The sequence below is a fragment of the Bufo bufo genome, chromosome 4 (assembly GCF_905171765.1).
Source record: "Bufo bufo chromosome 4, aBufBuf1.1, whole genome shotgun sequence".
NCBI classification, from domain to species: domain Eukaryota; kingdom Metazoa; phylum Chordata; class Amphibia; order Anura; family Bufonidae; genus Bufo; species Bufo bufo.
Genome location: NC_053392.1, coordinates 446,436,055 through 446,461,568, shown reverse-complemented (window position 1 = coordinate 446,461,568; position 25,514 = coordinate 446,436,055). Strand labels below are relative to the sequence as shown.

Here is a 25,514-nt window from a genome sequence, read left to right as displayed (position 1 = left end):
TCACGTGTAAGAAGCACTACATACACACCCCACACTAAATAAAGGTTTACACGTTTCACACATCACACCCCAATAAAATAAAAATGGCCTGTCCATCCCAACGAGTGTACTCAGCTGAAGAGGCATACGCCTATCTTGCCTCCGATACTGAGTTGGCCAGTGAGGGAGAAGAGGATGCCACTTTCCTCTGTTCCTCTACCCCCTCATCATCATCATCATCATCCACTGATGAGGGACCCTCTAGAATTCGCCCCAGGGTAGCAGCGGAGGCAGCCCCCCAGAGTGAGCTCACATGGACCCCACCTCCTAATGATTATCAGACCCGAATTCCTGAGTTTGTGGGCAACTCAGGAATTCTGATAGATTGTGCGGACTTCTTCTCTGAAGATTTTGTAAATCTAATGGTGGCCCAAACCAATTTGTACTCCCAGCAATTCATTGCTCAGAACCCTAGTTCGCCATATGCTAGACCCCTAGGTTGGACCCCAGTAGATGCAGCAGAGATGAAGAAGATTTGTGGACTCGTGCTGCATATGGGTGTAGTAAAGAAGCCAAACGTTAAGCAATATTGGAGTTCTGACATTTTCTACAAGACTCCAATTTACAGTCAGTCCATGACCCAGAAGCGATTTGAATCTTTCCGAAAATTCCTACACTACAATGACAATACACAGCGCCCACCCCAAAACGACCCAACATTTGACTGACTGTTCAAGGTTAGGCCTATCATTGACCACTTCAGTAACAAGTTTGCTGAGGTGTACAATCCAGAGAAAAATGTCAGTGTAGATGAGTCCCTATTATTGTTCAAAGGGAGGATTCGATTCCGCCAATACCTGCCTAGCAGACGGGCAAGGTATGGAATAAAAATATACAAACTCTGAGAGAGTATATACGGGTACACCCACAAATTCTGCGTTTACAAAGGGAAAGATTCCAGAATAGGACCCCCAGAATGCCCCCCCCCCCCCCGTCCTAGGAGTTAATGGGAAGATTGTATGGGAATTACTGCACCCACTGCTGGATAAGGGTTACCACCTCTATGTGGATAACTATTATACCAGTATCCTTGTACTGACCACCATTCACACTAATGCCAGCTCCCCTGCCGCTGTACGGGGCACCACTACCACTGTCCCCAAACCAGAATGCATCCTTGATTTCAACAGGCACATGGGTGGGGTGGATCTTGTAGATCAGCTTAAGAAGCCCTACAGTGCCACACGAAAAACAAAAGTGTGGTACAAAAAGCTGTCCATGCACATTGTACAGATGGCAATGTGCAATGCATACATCTTATTTCAATCTTCAGGCCACAGAGAAACTTTCCTTCAGTTCAAAGAGGTGGTAATCAAGGTCCCAGTACTTCAGGAAGTCATGGTGCCCGAGTTGTGCCAGGGCAACATTTTCCAGGTCAAGTTCCCCAGACAGCAAGGAAGGGAAGGACCCAAAAAAGATGCAGTGTGTGTCACAAAAGAGGGATAAGGAAAGAAACAATTTACCAATGCGAAACCTGCCCTGAAAAACCTGGCCTATGCATGCAGGACTGCTTCAGAATCTACCATTCTTCCATGGAATATTAATTTTTATGCTCCCTGAAATATTTCCACTTTATATCTGATTTAGTCCACCTAGCCTGAATATCCACTTTCCAACAACCACTACATATTCTTTTCTGTGAGACACCTGTTTGGTAAAAAGTACCCTTTCCACAACTTAAAATGTTCGTACAGGGGTGCTGTTTCCGAAATGGGTCACTTATTGGGGGTTTTCATTTCTGGGGACCTCAGGAAAAAATTTAAAATGCAACATGTAGCTAAAATCCATGTCTGCCAATTCAGGCCTGCAAAAACATATTTTGCACTTTGCCTGTAGAGGCCTGCTGTGCGCTAAAACAGCAGGCTATGAGCACATATGAGGTGTTCGCAAAATGGGGAAAAAATGGGGAACATGTACTGGAGTGAAAGTGAAAAATTGGGGTCTGCTAGTAATTTTTCATTTTTACAAATATGTGCTTTGAAATCCTCTGTCTAGTATTTCTGCCTTCTGTGAGACACCTGTTTGGTAAAAAGTACCCTTTCCACCACCTAAAATGTTCATACGGGCATATAGTTTCTGGAATGGGGTCACTTTTGGGGGTTTCCACTCTAGGGCCACCTCAGGGTGTCTTCATATGCGACATAGCTCCCAATTACCATTCCAGCTAAATCTTCTCTCCTAACCGCCATATGGTGCTCCTTCCACTTCGAAGCCTGCCTTGTAGCCATACATAATTTTTTGAGAACATATGGGGTGTTGGCATATTCGGGGGGAAATGGGTAACAAAATGTAGGGTGCATTTTGTCCTGTTACCCATTGTGAAAGTGAAAAATGTGGATGCAAAGCAACTTTTTCTGGAAAAAAAATCTATATTTTATTTTCACAGCCAAGCGTTTCCTAATTCTGTGAAACGCCCGATGGGTCTAAGTGCTCACTACACACCTTAAAATATTCCTTGAGGGGTGTAGTTTCCAGAAAACTTCAGTTTTTTAGCACACATGGGGTGTTTCTGTAAACTTCAGTTTCAGGGTTATAGATTTTGAGTTTTGTTTGCCTGTTAACCCTTAGGGCTGTTTCACACGAGCGGATGCCGTGCGTGACATCCGCTCCGTGAATGACAGCCAAGACCCGATGCAGACTGCAGAAGCACGGAGCATTAACATGATTGACAACTTTATCTCACTGTGATTTCGTAGTAAAGAGATCACAGAGAGGCACGGAGCATTATCAATCATGTTAATGCTCTGTGCTTCTGCAGTCTGCATTGGGTCTTGGCTGTCATTCACGCAGCGGATGTCACGCACGGCATCCTCTCGTGTGAAACAGCCCTTAATGTATAATCTGCTAAAAAAAAAGAAATTTTGAAATGTCATTACCATATTCATTTCATTCTCATGGGGCACCTAAAGGGTTAAAAAAGTTAGTAAAATCAGCTTTGAATAGCTTGAGGGGTGTAGTTTCTAAAATGGGGTGATTTATGGGTGGTTTCTAATATGTAAGCCCCAGAAAGTGACTTCATATCTGAACTGGTTATGAAAAAATTGGGGTTTGGAAATGTTGTTAAAAATTTTAAGATTTGTTTCTAAACTTCTAAGCATTCTAACTTCCACAAAAAATAAAATGTTATTTTCAAAATGATTCAAACATGTAGTAGACATATGGGGAATGTAAAATAATTACTATTTTTGAAGGTATTACTATCTATTATAAAAGTAGGGAAATTTTAATTTTGAAATTTGCTAATTTTTTGGGTAAATTTGGTATTTTTTTTATAAAAATGAAATTTTTTACTCCATTTTACCTCTGTCTTGAAGTACAATATGTGATGAGAAAACAATCTCAGAATTGCCTGAATAAGTAAAAGCATTTTAAAGTTATTACCACATAAAGTGAAACATGTCAGATTTGCTAAAAATGGCTTGGTCCTTAAGATGAAAAATGGCAGGGTCCTTAAGGGGTTAATCAATAGACCTGACAGAACAACAGATGTGCATGTTGGGGGACACCTTGGAAATAGTGACCATAAAATAATAACCTTTCAATTGTCATTCAAAAGAGTGTGTCTTCAGGGAGGAACAAAAATATGAAACTTCAAAAAAGTAACATTTAGCCAACTAAGAGAGGCCAATGGCCTAACTAACTGGGACTAAGTCCTTAAAAACAAAAATACAGCTACAAAATGTGATATTTTTAAAACCATCCTAAAATCTAATTGTGAGAGGTACATACCTTATAGAAATAAACAGTAAGGAACAAAAAAGAAATGATGTGGATAAATAGAATTGTAAATAAAGCAATACATGACAAAAAAGCATTTAAATCACCAAAACAGGAAGGTAGCTAGGAAGCATAAGAAAACTATAAGGAAAAAATAGAATATGTAAAAGACAAATTAAATCAAATAAAACTAAAGACAGAGAGATGCATTGCCAAAGAAATTAAAACTAACCCAAAATGTTATTCAATTATATAAATTAGAGATGAGCAGATTTTTTTAAAATTCGATTCGCCAGTTCACCAAATATTTCGGGAAAAATTTGGTTTGATCCGAATATATTTGCGCTGAATTTCGTTAAAAAACTGCTATTTCTGGGCTGCAGAGAGCCTTTATAGTGGTGTAGAACACTGTGCCTTGTAGTAACATGCATAGGGAGTCTGCTTTGGTAGTGAAATAATACTGTGACATGCAGATGACAGGCGTCACTCTTAGAATCACTGCACACATCACTTATTAGGGCAGTCATGGGGCCAAAACTGACCAAATAACTCAAGTATGAACTCAGCCTTACAGGTCGATGTTAGCGTCAAGAAGAAGCGCACTCCTTTTACACCGTTGCCAGCTGATTCCACATAGATGTCTACAGAACCTGTTCTATTAAACGCGTATACAAGAAGTGCCCCCCCAGACATAGTGGAGAGGGTGTCAGCAGAAACTTTGTGTTGACGTCACTGATTAATTTGCCCTTCCTCTGATCCATCAGAACAATAACCCACAATAAACAGATCCTGTCTGTGGAGCATATGCCTTCACTCGGTCAGCATTTGCTCAATAATCCATCAGTATTGCTAATGCAAAAAAAAAAACAGGAGTGGATCTAAAACAGAGATGACACGTGAATGGAATATTTGCATGTCTTCTGTGTTTTGTACCCAGTCCTGCTTTTGGCTACCAAATCATAAGCCAATTCTGGTGGGATGAATACAGGCCTTACAGCTGCTACACAGACAGGATCTGTTGACATATTGATGAGGCGGAAGCAGCATGAGGAGACCACAGAGTGGCCCAATGACAGAGTGTGGAGGTGGCGGCAGCATGAGGAGACAGCAGAGTGGCCCAATGACAGAGTGTGGAGGTGGCGGCAACAGCAGCAGCATCAGGAGGAGGCCACAGAGTGGCAAGTTGACATGGTGTGGAGATGGCAGTAGCAGAAGCATCAGGAGAACACAGAATGGCAAGGTGACATAGTGTGGAGATGGCAGTAGCAGCAGCATCAGGAGACCACAGAGTGGCAAGGTGACATAGTGTGAAGATGGCAGCAGCAGGAGGATACCACAAAGTGGCAAGGTGACATAGTGTGGAGATGGAAGCAGCAACAGCAGGAGAGGATACCACAGAGTGGCAAGATGACACGGCAGGGCGCAGAAGGAAAGGAATGCCATACGGTTTTTGGAAGGCAGATTTTGCTGGACTGTTGTTTTTGACACCATGTCCCATTTGAAGCCCCCCTCATGCACGCCTAGAGTAGAAACTCCATAAAAGTGACCCCATCTAAGAAACTACACCCCTCAAGGTATTCAAAACTGATTTTACAAACGTTGTTAACCCTTTATGTGTTTCACAAGAATTAATGGAAAATAGAGATACAATTTCAAAATGTCACTTTTTTGGCAGATTTTCCATTTTTATAATTGTTTTTCCAGTTACAAAGCAAGGGTTAACAGCCAAACCAAACTCAATATTTATGGCCCTGATTCTTTAGTTTACAGAAACACCCAATATGTGGTCCTAAACTACTGTACGGGCACACGGCAGGGCGCAGAAGGAAAGTAATGCCATACGGTTTTTGGAAGGCAGATTTTGCTGGACTGTTTTTTTTGACACCATGTCCCATTTGAAGCCCCCCTGATGCACCCCTAGAGTAGAAACTCCATAAAAGTGAGTGGATCTAAAACAGAGATGACACGTGAATGGAATATTTGCATGTCTTCTGTGTTTTGTACCCACTCCTGCTTTTGGCTACCAAATCATAAGCCAATTCTGGTGGGACCATACAGGCCTTACATCTGCTACACAGACAGGATCTGTTGACATATTGATGAGGTGGAAGCAGCATGAGGAGACCACAGAGTGGCATAATGACCGAGTGTGGAGGTGGCGGCAACAGCAGCAGCATCAGGAGGAGGCCACAGAGTGGCACAATGACAGAGTCTGAAGGTGGCGACAGCAGCAGCATCAGAAGGATACCACAGAGTGGCAAGTTGACATGGTGTGGAGATGGCAGCAGGAGGATACAGAGTGGCAAGGTGACATATTGTGAAGATGGCAGCAGCAGGAGGATACCACAAAGTGGCAAGGTGACATAGTGTGGAGATGACAGCAGCAACAGCAGGAGGATACCACAGAGTGGCAAGATGACATAGTGTGGAGATGGCAGTAGCAGCAGCATCAGGAGACCACAGAGTGGCAAGGTGACATAGTGTGAAGATGGCAGCAGCAGCAGGAAGATACCACAAAGTGGCAAGTTGACATAGTGTGGAGATGACAGCAGCAGCATTAGGATACGACAGAGTGGCAAGGTGACATAGTGTGGATATGGCAGCAGGAAGATATCACAGAGTGGCAAGGTGACATAGTGTGGAGATGGCAGCAGCAGCAGGAAGTAACCACAGAGTGGCAAGTTGACATGGTGTGGAGATGGCAGTAGCAGAAGCATCAGGAGAACACAGAGTGGCAAGGTGACATAGTGTGGATATGGCAGCAGCAGGAGGATACCACAGAGTGTCAAGGTGACATAGTGTGGAGATGGCGGCAGTAGTAGCAGCAGCAGCATGAGACCAAAGAGTGGCATGGTGAAATTGTGGAGATATGGCAGCAGCAGCAGGAGGACACCACAGAGTGGCAAGGTGACATAGTGTGGAGATGGCAGCAGCACGAGGAGACGACAGAGTGGCAAGCTGACATAGTGTAGAGATGGCAGCAGGAGCGACATCAGGAGACCACAAAGTAACCCGGTAACAGAGTGGTGCGGTGGGTGGCAATACCAGTACCCACTGATGAAGGTGGGTGAAAGAAGGAGCACTTGGCATCAGATGTGTGGCATCAGGTGGGTTGCAGCGTCTGAGTGGTAGGTGAGGAAGGTAGTCAGAAGAAACTGGTCTCTTTTATCAAAGTGTTGGTGTGGCACAATGGATGTTCTAGTCTAATGCATCAGGAATTGATGGTTGGAAATCCTGGCTAATCCATGCCTGATTTATCTTGACAAAGGTCAGTCTCTCCACATTTTGGGTGGACAGGCGAGTTCTCTTTAGGGTAACTATGGCACCCACCGCACTAAACACCCGCTCTGATGCCACACTACTGGCCAGGCAAGACAGCTTTTCCAGGGCAAACTCTGCTAGTTGCAGCCACAAATCCAGGTTGGATGCCTAGTAGTCCAGCGGATCTTCAATGTGGGTTGGCTGGGTGCTGTCCAAGTATGCCACCACCTGCTTTTTCAGATCCTGCTCCAGGTCTACCTGCTGCTGGTGAGTAGTTTCTTCACTATGCGAGTGAAGAAAGCTACTCATCAGCGACTGTAGACTCAGGCTGCTGCTGATGGAGTTGGTACTGCTCATGCCACCCCACCCCTCCCCAGCAGCCATGGCAATGGAACGTGAGCACAGAGGGCCCCCCCGGTAAGACCTGCGAATTGATGGACGATGGCGCAGATAGACAGTGGCCAACTGATTACATAGGATGTCTCTGTAGTAGTTCAGTTTGTCCTCGCTCTCAGTGGGTGTAAAAAAGGCCCCCATTCTGGACCAGTAGCGAGGGTCCAACAAGGTCAAGAGCCAGAAGTTATCCCTCCGACGAATGGTGACAATTCGACTGTCACTACACAAGCAAGTGAGCATGCATCGGGCCATTTGCGCAAGTGACTCGGAGGGACTCTCTGCCTCCATCTTCACTGCATGCTACCACGGTGTGTCTGGGTCCTTTGTCTCATCTTCCTCATCTCCCTGGAGCTCCTCTGGCTGCTACGGCTACTCCTCTCCTGTCACCTGAGGAGAAAAACCACCCATTTGGCTACACATTGCCTGCGCTCCAATGTCCTCCTCCCTCTCCTCCTCCTCCTCTTCCATTTCAGCCCCCACAGGGCTTATGTGACCGTGAGATCTAGGCGCCACGTCTCCAGTCCCCTGACCAGCCATTGCTACCAGCATCTGTTCCAGGACATGAATAGTGTTGAGCGGCAGGGGCAATATTTAATTTAGTGATATTTCGCTAATATATGAGCGAATATTCGTCATATATTCGTGAATTTGTGAATTCGCTATAATTTTTTTCTTCCTTAATAAAATCACAATGTAAAATTCGCTTAACCCCTTAAGGACTCAGCCCTATTTCACCTTATGGACTTGGCTATTTTTTGCAAATCTGACTAGTGTCACTTTAAGTGCTGATAACTTTAAAACGCTTTTACATACCCAGGCCGTTCTGAGATAGTTTTTTCGTCACATATTGTACTTCATGACACTGCTAAAATTGGGTCAAAAATGTTTATTTTTTTGCATAAAAAAATACGAAATTTACCAAATATTTGGAAAAATGTGCAAATTTCCAAGTTTCAATTTCTCTACCTCTATAATACATAGTAATACCTCCAAAAATAGTTATTACTTTACATTCCCCATATGTCTACTTCATGTTTGGATCATTTTGGGAATGATATTTTATTTTTTGGGGATGTTACAAGGCTTAGAAGTTCAGAAGCAAATCTTGAAATTTTTCAGAAATTTTCAAAAACCCAATTTTTAGGGACCAGTTCAGGTATGCGGGAGGGGCACTGTAACTTGTCCCTGCAGTGGAGGCTGAGGACATGGTGGAAGATGAGGAGGCAGAGGCAGACATTCTCGCAAGACCAACGGCGTGACAATGTGGAGGCGGAAGTGGCATGACCTGGCCAAGTTGCTGGTGTGGCTGTGCAGGAGCCACATTCTCCCAGTGGGCCGTAAAGGACATGTACTGTCCCTGACCGTAGTTACAGCTCCACTCCACTTTGGCAGACACCAACAGGCTCAAGGACTACCTATTTGTGCAGGGCTGGTACTGGCTTTTTCGCAAAGAGATGACGGCTTGGGACTCTCCACCTTGGCTCAGCACAAGCCATCAGTTTTCTGAAGGTGTAGAGTCCACCACTTGGAAAGGGAGGGAGTGCAGCACCAGCAACTTGGCCAGGAGCACATTCAGCTTCTGCGCCGTTGGATGAGTGCACACATACTGCTGTCTCTTGGCAATCGCTTTGGTGATCGATTGCTGACGGAATGACTGATGAGGAGTAGGAGGAGGAGGAGCAGGAGCATCTGGATCGGCAGAAGATGGGAATGACAGACAGCTTCCTTCAGCTGAGGTGGTGGAGCCTTGACTGTGCGTGCCACTGGGTGATGCAGTGGTTGCTGCGGCAGGCTGGACAACCACATTGAAGCCACGGTTCTCTCAGGCCACTTTATGGTGACGCTGCATATGTTGATGCAGGGCCATGGTGCCAACATTGGCACCCTGGCCACGATTCACCTTCAGCTCACATATTTTACATATGGCCATGTTAACCTTCTCCGGCTGCTTAACAAGAAAAAAATGCCACACCGCCGAGTAGGTGATTTTTTCCTTCAACAGTCCGCTCTGACTGACTGCTACCGTCGCTGTCTCCGTGAACATCTGAACCACTACTTCCCAGGCAGGTAGGCTGCTGCAAAGCAGGTGGTCTACACCGGGCACGTTTAGCTCCCGACCTCCCACTGCTGCCACCCTGCTGACTCCCAGCCATGTAACCACCTTGCTAGCTCAGCCGCTGCCTCACGGGCAAGCTGCCATCCTCTTCTCCTGATGATGAAGCCCCTTCTACACCCGGCTCCCAAGTGTGATCTGCTTCATCATCATTGAGTAGTGTTTGCAATTCACTGATGTCCTTCTCAATGGTCTCTGGGTCAGGACCTGACCGTTTGCAACACCACCTCCCACGCCACTCTCCTCAGCTCTACTTGCTCGCCTAGCGGAGGAAGCGGCGGATGTCTCCTCCAGGTCTTGGCTGGGCAGTAGCTGCTGACTGTCCTCTAGTACCTCGCCCTCACGGTATAGTGGAGCTGAGCCCACAGCATACAATACTTATGTGGCTGAGGGAACAGCAAAGGACAGAGGCAGGTTGAGGACAGGTGAGGGCACAGGGCCTGCTCCCGGATCATGCCAACTAAGGGTTGTGTCTGACGAACCCACCGACTGTTGGCTGGGGGTGTCTGATGTCACTTGCGATGAAGTGGACGACCAAGTTAACCAATCAAGAACTGCTGGGTTGCTGGTCAAGACACGACCGCTAGATGACACCGGGAGCTCAGGACTCTCACTGTGACTCCTGCTGCCACTCCCCCTTACTCTGCTGCAACCTCTGCTTGCGCCAGAAACATTTAGGCCTCTGCTACTCCTCTGTGCATGGCCTGGCACTTCTCTGTCTGACATACTTTTATCTGAACTAAATAAATTAAAAGCAAATTAAAAACACCCCTAAAAGCAATGAACATATTTTTGTTTTTGTACTGAAATAGACCGCTAAAAGCTTTCACCACAAATAACTGCAATAGTGAAGTGCCTATATATTTTTATTTTTGTACTGAAATTGGCCACTAAACTCTTTCAACACATATAACTGCAGAAGTGAACTGAGAATATATTTTTACCTTTGTACTGATATAGGCCACTAAACGATTTCACCACAAATAACTGCAGAAGTGAACTGAGAATATATTTTTATTTCTGTACTGAAATAGGCCGCTAAACACTTTCACCACAAATAACAGCAACAGTGAAGTGCATATATAATTTTCTATTTGTTCAGAAATAGGCCACTAAACGCTTTCACCACAAATAACTGCAACAGTAAAATACATATATATTTTTCTTTTTTTAGCCGAAAATTATTGCAGTATTTCTAGCTTAAATTGCACAAAAATGGGTGCTTTTTTAAATTCTGATAATTATTGCTGTATTTCAAGCTTGTATTTAACAATGACAGATGCAGCAAACTCCGCAAAATTTGGATTTTGCCCTAAATGGGTGTTTTTTTTATAACAGAATATGACAGCTGTATCTAACTCTTGTATTTCACACTGATAGATGCAGCAAGGGCTGTAAAATTTAGTATTTTGCCCAAAAACTGTGTTTTTTAAGTTTCAATTTCTCTACCTCTATAATACATAGTAATACCTCCAAAAATAGTTATTACTTTACATTCCCCATATGTCTACTTCATGTTTGGATCATTTTGGGAATGATATTTTATTTTTTGGGGATGTTACAAGGCTTAGAAGTTCAGAAGCAAATCTTGAAATTTTTCCGAAATTTTCAAAAACCCAATTTTTAGGGACCAGTTCAGGTATGTTACACCTAACTAACAGACGGATAAAATTTATTTTTCTGTGTCACTGGGCTCAGGGCAGGGTAAAAAGATTGTGCACTGCACTTACAAAACAAAATCGCTGTAGATCACTGAGTTAAGCACTTCAGATTAAAGATTCTGTCCTATTCTCTCCCTCGCAGCAGCAGCATGCTATCCCTGCACTATTCAGAGCAGAGTGACGTGCAGTGCTACGTGACTCCAGCTTATATAGAGGCTGGGTCACATGCTGCACTGGCCAATCACAGCCATGCTATTAGTAGGCATGACTGTGATGGCTTCTAAAGGCACAGAAGTTAAACACTTGTTGATTGGCTGCTCTGCAGCCTTTCAAAAAGCGCTATAAATTGCCGAACACCGAACCCGAACTTTTACTGAAAAGTTTGGGTTCGGGTCCAGGGTCCAAAAATCCTAAAGTTCGGTACGAACCTGAACTTTACAGTTCGGGTTCGCTCAATCCTAAATGCTATGTGACCCCGGCAGTGCTCCAGAGTTCAGGACGGTGCTGCGCTGCAAGTTCGGAGCGTGAAACTCGCTTATCTGAAAGGGTCCTTTTCCTGGGACAATTTTAGCCTTGATGATATCAGTAACATCATTTTGATTTTGCCTCTCTGTGTTCCAGAGATCATAATGTTGATTTCTACATATTTAAAATGTATTTATTCTGTGTGGAGTTTTATCATTACTTTTCTTATTTTTCTTTTTTAATTATGATTTTTTTTTACTATGCTTCATATATGTTTTATTAGAAAAGACAGCTGTTATAGGTGGTTTACAGGGTTAAAATTTAACTTTCATTGTTTATTTATTTTTGTAATGTATAGAGGCAGTGATATAGACCATTTTTGTAGTATACTTTAATTGCTGAAATTGTACATTTATATTAGAAAAATAGCTCTAAAGTGGCCCATTTTGAGCCTTAGCAACGCTCCTCTGTCTTCTGTCTCCACTGTGATGTAAACAGAAGACAGAGGAGCGTTGCTAAGGTTCAAAATGAGCCACTTCAGAGCTATTTTTCTAATAGAAATGTACGATTTCAGTAATTAAATTATATTACAATATGGTCAGCATCACTGCCCCTATTAATTACAGAATTTAAAAAAAGAATGAGGGGGCGGAGCTTGCCGATGGCGGAGTGAGCAGCACACGGCCTGCGCTCCTGACCACCACCGACTTAATAATCCCCACCATAGCGAAAAGCTGAACGCTGATCCTACCATGGTCCGTAAGAGAGGTCCCTATTCCACCCCAGCACCTCTGGCACGTGAGCCGGGCGATATATTGCGCTTCTTCGGTCCCTCCAGCCAGCCGGGGGCCTCAGGCGCGGGAACCGCAACATCCATGATGGCGGAGGCAATGCAAGATTCCGGCACCTCGCCGCCGGTGACCAGAGGGAAGTCGGCAATCTCCAGCACACATGTCCAGGTTGACACATACACCGGAGGACTCCCTGTCACCTACACAGCAGCGGTGAGCCCAGCAGCCATGGCGGTATCCTCAGGCGCAGGAACTGCAGCGTCCAAGATGGCGGATACAGCTCAAGAATCCGGCGCATCGGGAAGTCGGCAGTCTCGAGCACACACGTACAGGGGGACACACTCACCGGAGGACTCCCTGTCACTTATGCAGCAGCGGTGAGTCCAATATCTATGGCGACATCCTCCCCCTTATCCAGAAGCCCTGCTGAGTCTCCAGACCCACAGCTCAACATGTGTGGCTCCCCAGCCCTGTCAGCCTTCTCTGGCAGATCTCTCCCTCGGTCAGTCCTGCTAGATGACTGGGACTGGAAGCAGCACCTTAAATCTCTCCCTACAACCGCTGAAGTGGGGGCCCTGTTAAGCAAAATGGAGGCATCCCATAAGCAGGACATGGCAGTTTTACATCAAGATATCAAACATATAGGGCAGAGAGTAGAGGACATTGAAAACAAGCAAGAACAGATCCTCACCTCCCTGGACTGCCATTCCCAGATCATAAACGCACACGCTGCTCAGTTGCAGGACATTTTAGCCCATATTGATGATATAGAAAATAGGAACAGGCGGAATAACCTCCGCATCAGAGGGCTACCTGAAACCGTCGTCGACCTGGCCGTTTGGGCTCAGACCCATTTTTCAGCGCTCCTACATATGGATCCTTCCAACATAATTGAAATTGATCGCATTCATAGGGTGCTTGGCCCAAAGTCGTTGGATCCGAATCGTCCTAGGGACGTCATATGCCGTATCCATTTTTATAGGGAAAAAGAGTCTATCCTTAAAGCAGCTCGTGAGGCAGCTGGCACTGAAATGGATTCTAACCCTATCCAGATCCTCCCGGACCTCGCCAGGCGCACTCTACAACTTAGCAAGGCCCTGAAACCCCTCCTGTCCATGCTAAGGGATAACGCCATTATATATAGATGGGGCTTTCCTTTCCAAATTACCGCAAGGAAAGATGGGAAGTCAGCGACCTTCAGAGCAATGGACGATCTCCACAAGTTCCTGAACACGTTTGACCTGCCCATTGTGTATCTTCCGGACTAGCCCAAACCCCTGCTAGTTCCTCCCACAGGGAGCCGTGAAGAATGGCAGACAACGGCGCCGAACCCCCAGAGATCCTCCAGACGCCATCCGAGACCGACGGCCTAAACCCGTTTAGCTGACTCGGGATCATCTGCTCTTCTATGCGTTCAGCAATTGTTCTTTTATTTGTTCATGTGTTACACGCTATGTGTGTTCTATTGTTCTCAGTCTGTTTCTGTGTCGGGGGTCAGTAAGGTTGCCGCTTTTGTCCTCGACTTCTCCACTCCCCCCATAGGGATAACGACACTCAGTGTCAATAGTGATTGTTGTCACACTTTAGTCTACTATTGAGCCGGCTCTTCTGGCTCTCTCCTTTTGGAGTTTACCTGTGTTTGTTTGTTAACTGTTTGTTTGTCTTGTCTCGTGTCTCACCTATTCCCTCTTGTTCTTGCCCTTCTTGCTCCCACCCTATCCCTTATACACATAAAGGTTTCACTTCTCACACGGGATGGCCTCTCTGTCTTTTTGTACTTACAATGCTAGAGGCCTTAACAAACCTGAAAAGCGTAGCCAGATTCTATATCGCCTTCACAAGAAACGTGTCATGCTGGCCATGTTCCAGGAAACCCATTTCAAAGCATCCTCAGTTCCTAAGTGTGATCTTGGGTATCACACCACTTGGTTCCACAGCCCCCATCCGGACAAAAAAGCTGGTGGTGTGTCTATAGCCTTTCACAAAGCCTTTCACCCCACTGTCCTATCTTCGGAGACCGACATTAGGGGGCGTTATATCTTTCTTAAGCTATCAGAGGGCCAAAACATTTTCACAATCGCTAATGTCTATTTTCCCAACCAGGGGCAGATACCTGTCGCTTCCAAGATCCTGAGGAACCTTGCCCGCTTTGCGGACGGCTCTTCCATCATACTGGGTGGTGACTTCAACATGGTAATAGATCCCACTGTAGACTGTTTGACCGGTAAGTCCTCTATCTCCCCGGCATCCCAACACTGATTCAAAAAAGACCTTTCCTCCCTTTACCTAGTTTATCTTTGGAGGGTATTGCATCCAGGAGTCAGAGACTTTAGCTTTCATTCCCTGGCCCATAACAGCTACGCTAGATTAGATCATCTCTTTGTTTCCCACAATCTTTTAGATCTTGATCCCCATTGCTCGATGGATGGGTTTCTTTGGTCCGACCCCTCTCCTGTTTATGGCCGCCTCCGAACCCGTCCACCACTCCCCCGCCCCTTCACGTGGAGGCTAAATGACAATCTCCTAAATGACCTGGTGTGCATGACGGACGTTCGTACCGCCATTGCAAACTTTATCAATAACCACCAATCCGACACGTCCCCACCTCCTATTAAATGGGAAGCCCTAAAATGCGTCCTAAGGGGGCTTTTTCATATCCCATGGCACTAGGCTTAAGAAGGAACATTCTGCAAAGCTCTCTGCCCTCCTCTTGACGATAAAGAAGCACTGAACAAGCTCACCCCATCAGACCAATTGAAAGCTGATATCTCTCTTCTCCGCCAACAGATACTTCAAATTCTAGACCAGAGAACCCTGTGTCTCCGAGACAAAATTAAATATAGTTTTTTCGAGTATGGGGATAAGAGTGGAAAATGGTTAGCTAAGGCACTCCACCCTCGTCTCCCACAGACCCATGTGCCCTCGATTAATTCCCCCAGTAAAGGCCTTGTACATTCTCCCTCTGACATATCGTCCGAATTTCAGTCCTACTATGGAGCCCTCTACCACCTTAACGCAGGGAGGGACCCTGCTTCTGATCAGCTGGTGTCAGACACCCGTGACTATATTCATCAGTTTGGCCCTATGCGTCTCCCTGCTGAGGCGCTATCAGATTTGGAAGAAGACTTCTCTAAATCTGAACTCATTTGTGTTGTGAATAATCTCATGAATGGGAAAAGCCCGGGCCCAGATGGTCTGACAGCCAGGTTCTAAAAGCTTCTCATTGAGGAAATATCCCCTATCCTACTCCAGGCTTTTAATTCCATCACATCGGATGTTCCGATCCCGCCTCAATCCCTACAGGCATACATAGCAGTAATACCTAAACCCGACAAAGATCTTTCCCATTGTACCAATTACAGACCAATTTCCCTCCTAAATGTGGACTTAAAAATCTACGCTAAGCTGATAGCCTTGCGATTAAACCCCCACATTATGAAATGTATCCACCAAGAACAGGTAGGATTTGTCCCTGGCAGAGAGGCAAGAGATAGCACCTTGAAATCTATCGCCATTATAGCCAGAGCCAGGTCTACTGGATCTCCTCTGTGTCTGCTTTCGGTAGATGCAGAGAAGGCCTTTGATAGAGTCGACTGGAGATTCCTGGCTTTGACTTTAGAACACATAGGTCTGGGCCCTAAAATGCTCAACCGCATTATGGCCTTATATTCCTCTCCCTCAGCCCAGGTCCGTGTCAATGGCCTTTTGTCGCAGCCCTTTGCCATAAAAAACGGAACGCGCCAAGGGTGTCCTCTCTCCCCTTTCCTTTATATCATAACCATGGAGTCCCTCGCTAATGCCCTAAGGAATAATCAGTCTATAAAAGGGGTCACTGTTGGCTCAGTAGAACATAAACTTTCCCTTTTTGCAGACGACCTGCTCCTTTATCTCTCCTCCCCGAGGATTGGACTTCCTTCGGTCCTTCGGGAATTCGAGATATTTGGGAAGTTAAGCAACTTCAAAGTAAACATTCAAAAATCTGAAATTCTGAACATATCGCTCATGCAGCGGGAAGTGGTCCACATTCGAGACTCGTTCTCGTTCAAGATTGCAAAAGATTCAATCCGACATTTAGGTATTGCTCTCCCTTCCAACCCTAGTCACCTTTTTAAACTTAATTATACACCGCTTCTTAGGTCTATTGAGTCGGACCTCCAGAAGTGGTCTCCTCTCCACATATCCTGGTTCGGTAAGATAAACGCCCTAAAGATGGATACTTTACCCAAAATACTTTATCTGTTCCAGACGGCCCCATGCAATATTCCTAATAGATTTTTCTCTCAACTTCGCTCCATAGCATCCCGTTTTATTTGGAATGGCCCCAGAGCTAGGATTAGTTATAAAATTCTCTCTAGGGCAAAACAACTGGGGGGGGGCAGGTCTTCCCAATTTTCAGTCCTATTTCAGGGCGTCCATAGCAAATTGTATACTAGACCTAATCCACAACCGGGCTTCAAAGTTGTGGGTTGACATTAAGCATACCCTGGCTCCACACCTTCTACCTGGGATCTTTTGGCTCCCTAGCGGCGCGAGTGGTACTGTCACGCAGACCCTGCAATCACTGTTGCTCCAGACATTGGTGAATTCCTGGGGGAAATTTGCTTCTAAAACTGCACTAGCCACGGTACCAGGCCCTCTCACGGTTATTGCCATACACCCTGGCCTACCTTCTTACACTGCGTGCAGAATTATTAGGCAAATGAGTATTTTGACCACATCATCCTCTTTATGCATGTTGTCTTACTCCAAGCTGTATAGGCTCGAAAGCCTACTACCAATTAAGCATATTAGGTGATGTGCATCTCTGTAATGAGAAGGGGTGTGGTCTAATGACATCAACACCCTATATTAGGTGTGCATAATTATTAGGCAAAATGGGTCAAAAGAAGGACTTGACAGGCTCAGAAAAGTCAAAAATAGTGAGATAACTTGCAGAGGGATGCAGCACTCTTAAAATTGCAAAGCTTCTGAAGCGTGATCATCGAACAATCAAGCGTTTCATTCAAAATAGTCAACAGGGTCGCAAGAAGCGTTTGGAAAAACCAAGGCGCAAAATAACTGCCCATGAACTGAGAAAAGTCAAGCGTGCAGCTGCCAAGATGCCACTTGCCACCAGTTTGGCCATATTTCAGAGCTGCAACATCACTGGAGTGCCCAAAAGCACAAGGTGTGCAATACTCAGAGACATGGCCAAGGTAAGAAAGGCTGAAAGACGACCACCACTGAACAAGACACACAAGCTGAAACGTCAAGACTGGGCCAAGAAATATCTCAAGACTGATTTTTCTAAGGTTTTATGGACTGATGAAATGAGAGTGAGTCTTGATGGGCCAGATGGATGGGCCCGTGGCTGGATTGGTAAAGGGCAGAGAGCTCCAGTCCGACTCAGACGCCAGCAAGGTGGAGGTGGAGTACTGGTTTGGGCTGGTATCATCAAAGATGAGCTTGTGGGGCCTTTTCGGGTTGAGGATGGAGTCAAGCTCAACTCCCAGTCCTACTGCCAGTTTCTGGAAGACACCTTCTTCAAGCAGTGGTACAGGAAGAAGTCTGCATCCTTCAAGAAAAACATGATTTTCATGCAGGACAATGCTCCATCACACGCGTCCAAGTACTCCACAGCGTGGTTGGCAAGAAAGGGTATAAAAGAAGAAAATCTAATGACATGGCCTCCTTGTTCACCTGATCTGAACCCCATTGAGAACCTGTGGTCCAACATCAAATGTGAGATTTACAAGGAGGGAAAACAGTACACCTCTCTGAACAGTGTCTGTGAGGCTGTGGTCAGAAATGTATATTTGTGAATGTTGAGATGTTATATTGGTTTCACTGGTAAAAATAAATAATTTAAATGGGTATATATTTGTTTTTTGTTAAGTTGCCTAATAATTATGCACAGTAATAGTCACCTGCACACACAGATATCCCCCTAAAATAGCTAAAACTAAAAACAAACTAAAAACTACTTCCAAAAATATTCAGCTTTGATATTAATGAGTTTTTTGGGTTTATTGAGAACATGGTTGTTGTTCAATAATAAAATTAATCCTCAAAAATACAACTTGCCTAATAATTTTGCACTCCCTGTATATTGGGTCCTTACCGGCCTTCCAGGTTTCCTCCCCCTCACAGATCTTAATTAAAGACATATTCAGGGATTCAGCCCTTCTGCCATTCGGTGATCTATCGCATATCTCTTCCGACTCCCCAGGTCGCTGGTTCAGATACCTCCAACTCCGCAATTTCGTAAGCTCCTTGGCTCCTGGATCGCAACTATCCGCCCCTCTGACTAACTTTATAAAACTCTGCACAGCAGCGTCAGGACCTTGTCATGGCATATCTTTGATCTACGGTCTGATTGGTGCCAGGGAGGTAGGGGATGGCACGTTAACCGAACAGTTAAAGGATGTGGGGTTTGTGTCTGGTTGGGAGAGTGAATTAGCGGTTACCATTTCCGCTGAACAATGGAATCGCTCCCTTCTATTCACTCATAAGTCGACGGTTTCTTGCCGCCTACAAGAGTTGAACTATAAAATCCTTACACGGTGGTATAGGACTCCGGTCAAGCCACATCAGTTTTATCCCTCTGTTCCCAATACATGTTGGCGATGCCACGATGCAGTGGGCTCCATGCTCCACATCTGGTGGGGCTGTCCTGGGGTCGCCCCCCTGTGGCAGGATGTTTTTGCTCTATATAACGCTTTGTACCGGACCTCTATATCACCGTCTCCTCAGATAGCTCTACTCTCTATCTATTCGGGTAGAATTCAACTTGTCAAGAAAGGTGCCCTTAGGCTATTTGAAATACTGACAGTGCCCGTCACAACCTTTGTGGTCTGGCGAGCTGGTGGACGTGAGGCGCAAATCACAACCGGATTAGACAAGTACGGGTTTATTGAGAGACAACGCGTTTCGGGGTGCGCATGACCCCTTTATCAAGTCTGGTGTGCTGCAGCTGCAGGTGCAGCTGGATGTTTGCTGTTCGTTTAATGCTCCCCGGTCACTTTTACTGACAATGTAGTACAATGCTTTGCCAGAGATGAATTAGATATGGCTGAAGCGCTGTGGCTTTGCTATTATACTTCGTCAGGCAATGCTGTTGCGGTGGTGAGGCTGGTGTAGCTGGGGTATTCTGACCCTGCTACTGCACGTGGTGCATGCTGTAAGGACACAGGGAGCAGTGAAACCCACGTAGGCAGTAGGTGTCCCGTTGCCATATTGCAGACAGCATTTGATCGCTTGGTATTACACTTTTTGTGATGTAGGTTGACAAAAAATGGCTTTTTTGACACCGTTTTTATTTTTATTTTTTTTACGGTGTTCACCTGAGGGGTTATGTCATGTGGTATTTTTATAGAGCAGGTTGTTACAGACGCGGCGATACCTTTTGTTTTGTTTATTTAAGGGTGGGTTCACACTAGCGTTAGGGATTCCGTTATGGCTTTCCGTTATAAAATGGTTATAACAGAAAATAACGGAATACATAAGACGGAAGGATGGATCCATTCTTCTGCCTATAGACTTGTATTATGATGGAATGCAAAACGGAAGCCTTAAAAAGGGCATTCCGTTTGCTTTCCGTCCTAATAGAAGTCTATGGGAATCAAAACGGATCCGTCTGGGTCCCGTTATGCAAGACGGAAAACAAAGTCTTGTCGACAGGACTTTGTTTTCCGTCTTGCACAACGGGACCCAAACGGATCCGTTCTGCTTTCCCAACTTGCAGGATGACAGGCCGAACTGGATGGACAAATGTCTTTTTTCGGCCTTATGTACTATGTTACTATGTTACTATTAGGACGGAAAGCAAACGGAAGGCTTTTTTTAAGGCTTCCGTTTTGCATTCTATCTGGGTATTCCATTATTTTCCGTTATAACGTGAAGCCATAACGGATTCCCTAACGCTAGTGTAAACCCACCCTACGTTTTACACAATAACAGCATTTTTTTAACAAAAAAAAATCATGTTTTAGTGTCTCCATATTCTGAGAGCCATAGTTTTTTTGTTATTTTTGGGTGATGTCTTAGGTAGGGTCTCATTTTTTGCAGGATGAGATGGCGGTTTGATTGGTACAATTTTACAGTGTGTATGACTTTTTGATCGCTTGGCATTACACTTTGTGTGATATAAGGTTACAAAAAATGGCATTTTTTTAAAATTTTTATTTTTTATTTTTTATTTTTTATTTTTAGTGTTGACCAGACGGGGTGGATCATGTGATATTTTTATAGAGCAGGTTGTAACAACCTGCTCTATAAAAATATCACATGATCCTTCCCGTCTGATCAACAGTGTAAAAATAAAAATTCTAAAAAAAAGCCATTTTTTTGTCACCTTATATCACACAAAGTGTAATGCCATAATAAGAGTGAAAAAAAAGTGTTTTTAACAATAAAAAAAATTAAAGTTTCAATTAAAATAAAAACTTTCCCATAAAAAGAGACATAAAATTGTAAAAAATAGAAAAAAAATACGCACACAGTGATTTTTTTCTATTTTTTTTTCTATTTTTTACAATTTTATATGTCTCTTTTTATGGGAAAGTTTTTATTTTAATTGAAACTTTTATTTTTTTTATTGTTAAAAACACTTTTTTTTCACTCTTATTATTTTTGTCCCACTATGGGACTTCAAAATCACAGGGTCTGATCCCTGTTTCAATGCAGCACAATACATCTGCATTGTACTGCATTGACTATCAGTATATTGCACAGTGTAATACATTGATAGTTTGCCTATGAGGCCCTTGGCGTGGGGGCCCGATGGCTAAGGAGAGAGAGCGCAAACCTCCCATATGCCGCAGTCAGCTTTTTTTAAGGCTTCCGTTTTGCATTCTATCTGGGTATTCCATTATTTTCCGTTATAACGTGAAGCCATAACGGATTCCCTAACGCTAGTGTAAACCCACCCTACGTTTTACACAATAACAGCATTTTTTTAACAAAAAAAAATCATGTTTTAGTGTCTCCATATTCTGAGAGCCATAGTTTTTTTGTTATTTTTGGGTGATGTCTTAGGTAGGGTCTCATTTTTTGCAGGATGAGATGGCGGTTTGATTGGTACAATTTTACAGTGTGTATGACTTTTTGATCGCTTGGCATTACACTTTGTGTGATATAAGGTTACAAAAAATGGCTTTTTTTTTTTATTTTTATTTTTTATTTTTTATTTTTAGTGTTGACCAGACGGGGTGGATCATGTGATATTTTTATAGAGCAGGTTGTAACAACCTGCTCTATAAAAATATCACATGATCCATCCCGTCTGATCAACAGTGTAAAAATAAAAAATAAAAATTCTAAAAAAAAAGCCATTTTTTTGTCACCTTATATCACACAAAGTGTAATGCCATAATAAGAGTGAAAAAAAAGTGTTTTTAACAATAAAAAAAATTAAAGTTTCAATTAAAATAAAAACTTTCCCATAAAAAGAGACATAAAATTGTAAAAAATAGAAAAAAAATACGCACACAGTGATTTTTTTCTATTTTTTTTTTCTATTTTTTACAATTTTATATGTCTCTTTTTATGGGAAAGTTTTTATTTTAATTGAAACTTTTATTTTTTTTATTGTTAAAAACACTTTTTTTTCACTCTTATTATTTTTGTCCCACTATGGGACTTTAAAATCACAGGGTCTGATCCCTGTTTCAATGCAGCACAATACATCTGCATTGTACTGCATTGACTATCAGTATATTGCACAGTGTAATACATTGATAGTTTGCCTATGAGGCCCTTGGCGTGGGGGCCCGATGGCTAAGGAGAGAGAGTGCAAACCTCCCATATGCCGCAGTCAGCTCTGACCGCAGCATATGAGGGGTTAATCAACCGACATCGGCGTTATCACCGATGCTGGTGGATGCAGCAGGGATTCGGCTGCCAGTAACAGCCAGATCCATCCTGCTGATCGCAGCACCGCACATGGGGAGGAGGAAGGACTGCAGTACGAGAATGCTCGTCCTGGGGCGCAAAGTACCGGCCATTTATGATGAGCATTCTCGTCCTGGGTTCTTAAGGTGTTAAACTAAAATAAATTACAGGTACGTCACCTTACAGCCACTTTCAAACAGCCCATAGAAAATCATCCTTTTTCTAACCAGAAACATGTAAAAGTTTTTAACTGTATTGCGCATAGTCCATGCAGATGATCGCCCATGTAAATGTACCCATTCAGTTAAGTATTCAGTCCAGGTGCTGTCTGTTCGAATCATGGACACGTTGCCCATCTGAAAGCAGCTGCAGTTTTTGAAGTTAAAGCCAGGAGTGGATTCAAACAGGGGAAAAGACTTTGCGTGTCCTTTTACCCCCTTTGTGATCTCTTCCCGACTTTGCTTTCCAAAACTTCCTAAAAACAGTGTGGAAACCCTGCTTCTGTAGACCACCATAGATATCACTAAACCCTTCACCATCTTCATCATATTAATGGCATATCCACAGGATATTCTGTATGAAGAGGCCGTGATGCTCAGTGAGAACTTAGGCCTTGTCACGTACTGTAGACCTTGTCACGTACATCAGTCGCATGGTCTAAACACAGCTCTCTCATTGTGAATGGGGCTAAGCTGCGATTCCCAGCACAGCTGCTAACCAATGGATGGCACTCCAGCTGTGGTGAAACTACAACTCCCAGCATGCTCCATTCATTTCTGTGGTGTTCCGAGAACAGCTAAGCAAGAGTGCATCTTGGCAGTTGCAGTTTTACCACAGCTGGTGTGCCGGAGGTTAGCCATCACAGGCCTATCCTAAGGAAACGGGTTCGCTGCGTAGCGGTGATCACATCGAAATGAATGGGATCACCGCGTTCATCGCAAGAAATCCAGCAGTGTTGAATTTCTTATGACGGACGCAGCAACCTCATTCATTTCTATGGGATCACTGCTAAACAGTGAATCTGATTAGTGTCACTGGGTAGCCATACCCTAAGGACTATACCACAAATGTGAAAATCCCAGAAAAACACTTTTGGCCATCTGCACACAAGTACGGGTTAGCACACATAACATCCACATGAATTTCCACGTGGATCTATGCATATCTGCAGCAAAATCAGCAATTTGGTGCGGATTAGATGTGGTTTTGCAGCAGATCTCACCCTTCCACTGAAAAGGGTTAAAACCGCAAACATAATTGACATGCTGCAGATTTGAAATTCTGCAATGCAAGTCACAATGCACAGTGCACACGGTATTTGTGTAATCTACACTTTGCTGGAACTGTAATACGCTGCGTTTTTCCCCCGCACGGGAATCTGTGAATATTGTGGCCTTGAACCACCAGGAATATTAGCTGTACAGCTCTAAGCTACACTAGACCTCCAATATGACATTAGATAGTACAACTAGCACCTTCACTGCCCTAAACCAATGAAGATATTAATTATTAACCCCTAAGGTATAACCAGTATAATGCTGTCACTTTCCCTAAAACAAACTATGCCAAGACATATACCGTTAGCATCTAATCCTGCATTTGTGAAACAACAGAGACATGGTTGTACAAGTGAGGAAAACCGATTACTTAGCAACCTCACTACCGTAAGAAGAAAACACGGCAGACGCAGAGCTGACAGCCCCATTCCTAGGGACAGGAGCACAGATCAGAGTCCATGTCCTCAGAAAACAAGCTATTCATGCAAACAATGTCCAGCAGGATTAACTCTGTACTCGCCGATGCACATCTCTTCAATACCTCCCACAGTGCTATTTGTAACATGCTGGACCCTCAACTTACTAAGAAGAACTTCCCCGTCACTGGTCCTGCCATCACAGCGATGGCAGCCGTACTTGTATCCAGCGGACGTTACACGGGAGACAGCCCGGAGTGTATCTCGTCACCTGCTACAACTTGCGGGGCCAGATTCTCTATAATCTTGCTAATCAGTATTCCGGTCAGAGTCTACGGAAGCCGGGCAAAGTCTCACTGACTGCCTAAGCATTTCACTGAGGCTTGTACACAAGCTGTCCACTGTAGTGCCACCCTCCGGGTCTACTTTTGTATACACTTGTTTGTTCTCAGAGTTTTTTCCTCAGCTCCTGAATAGTCTTTGGGAAGATGTTTTTAGTAACCGCTGATCTGGTACCTATTATTTTCTACCTTATATTGTATAAGTAGTGATGAGCGACAGGCGCAATATTTGAATTTGCGATATTTCACGAATATTTGGGCGAATATTCGCGATATATTTGAGAATTCGCGAATTCATGATCTCCAGGCATTATTTTCTTGATTTGCGAAAATTTGCATAAAATTAGTCAAAAATACGCATAAAAATGTGCATAAACTGGTATTTAAAAAAAAATCTAATATTCGCGATTACGAATATATTTTGCGATATTCTTTATATTTGCGAATTCACGAAGTGCCGATATTCGCGATTAAAATTTGCAATTCGAATATTCGTGATCAACACTATGTATGAGTAGCCCTAGGGTGGGTGTTGGGCAAATTAAAAACACGGCACACCATTACACTCACATATCGCCCCTGCAAGGCTGGCGCGTTGCACAAACTCCACTGTGCCAAGTCACTGCATTAGTGCTGTACAGGTCTGCGAACTCGCTGCAAACTCCACTCCACTGTGCCAAGTCACTGCCAAGCTGCTGTACAGGTCTGCTGGCTCACTGCAAACTCCACTCTGCTGTTCCAAATACCTGTGCTTTACAGGTCTGCTGGCTCACTCCACTCTGCTGTTCCTAGTCCCTGCTTTACTGCTGTATAGGTCTGCTGGCTCACTGCAAACTCCACTCTGCTGTTTCAAGTCCCTGCTTTACTGCTGTACAGGTCTGCTGGCTCACTGCAAATTCCATTCTGGCGAGTGGTGTAGCCTGATTTTGCTGGGCCCCCAATGGGCCCCTTGTGGCTCCAGAGCCTGGATGAAACTGCATTCTCTTCACCTGCTGTAGTTAGGCCCCTGGGACTAGCTGGGCCTCACCGGTCACCAGCCCTCACCACACCTAAGTCCAACCTAACTGTACATTTTTTTATCAGGTCAGGGAGGGACTGGGGTACATGCCTTCAAGGCTGCTGCTGTGCCAACCACAGGCCACTACTGGCACCTCGGCACTTGCTGTG

At 44.3% G+C, this 25,514-nt stretch overlaps 1 protein-coding gene across 3 annotated transcripts in view; it reads right to left on the bottom strand.

Annotated features, from left to right (window-relative positions):
* LOC120998647 (dihydroxyacetone phosphate acyltransferase-like) overlaps positions 1–24,299 on the bottom strand; it is a 401,782-nt gene extending 377,483 nt beyond the window's left edge. For all 3 annotated transcript variants that reach the window (XM_040429400.1, XM_040429402.1, XM_040429401.1), the window contains exon 1: positions 24,174–24,299. In XM_040429400.1, the coding sequence (XP_040285334.1) occupies positions 24,174–24,206 (33 nt within the window). In that variant the 5' untranslated portion in view covers positions 24,207–24,299. The remainder of the gene's footprint in view (positions 1–24,173) is intronic.
* Positions 24,300–25,514: the final 1,215 nt, after the last annotated feature.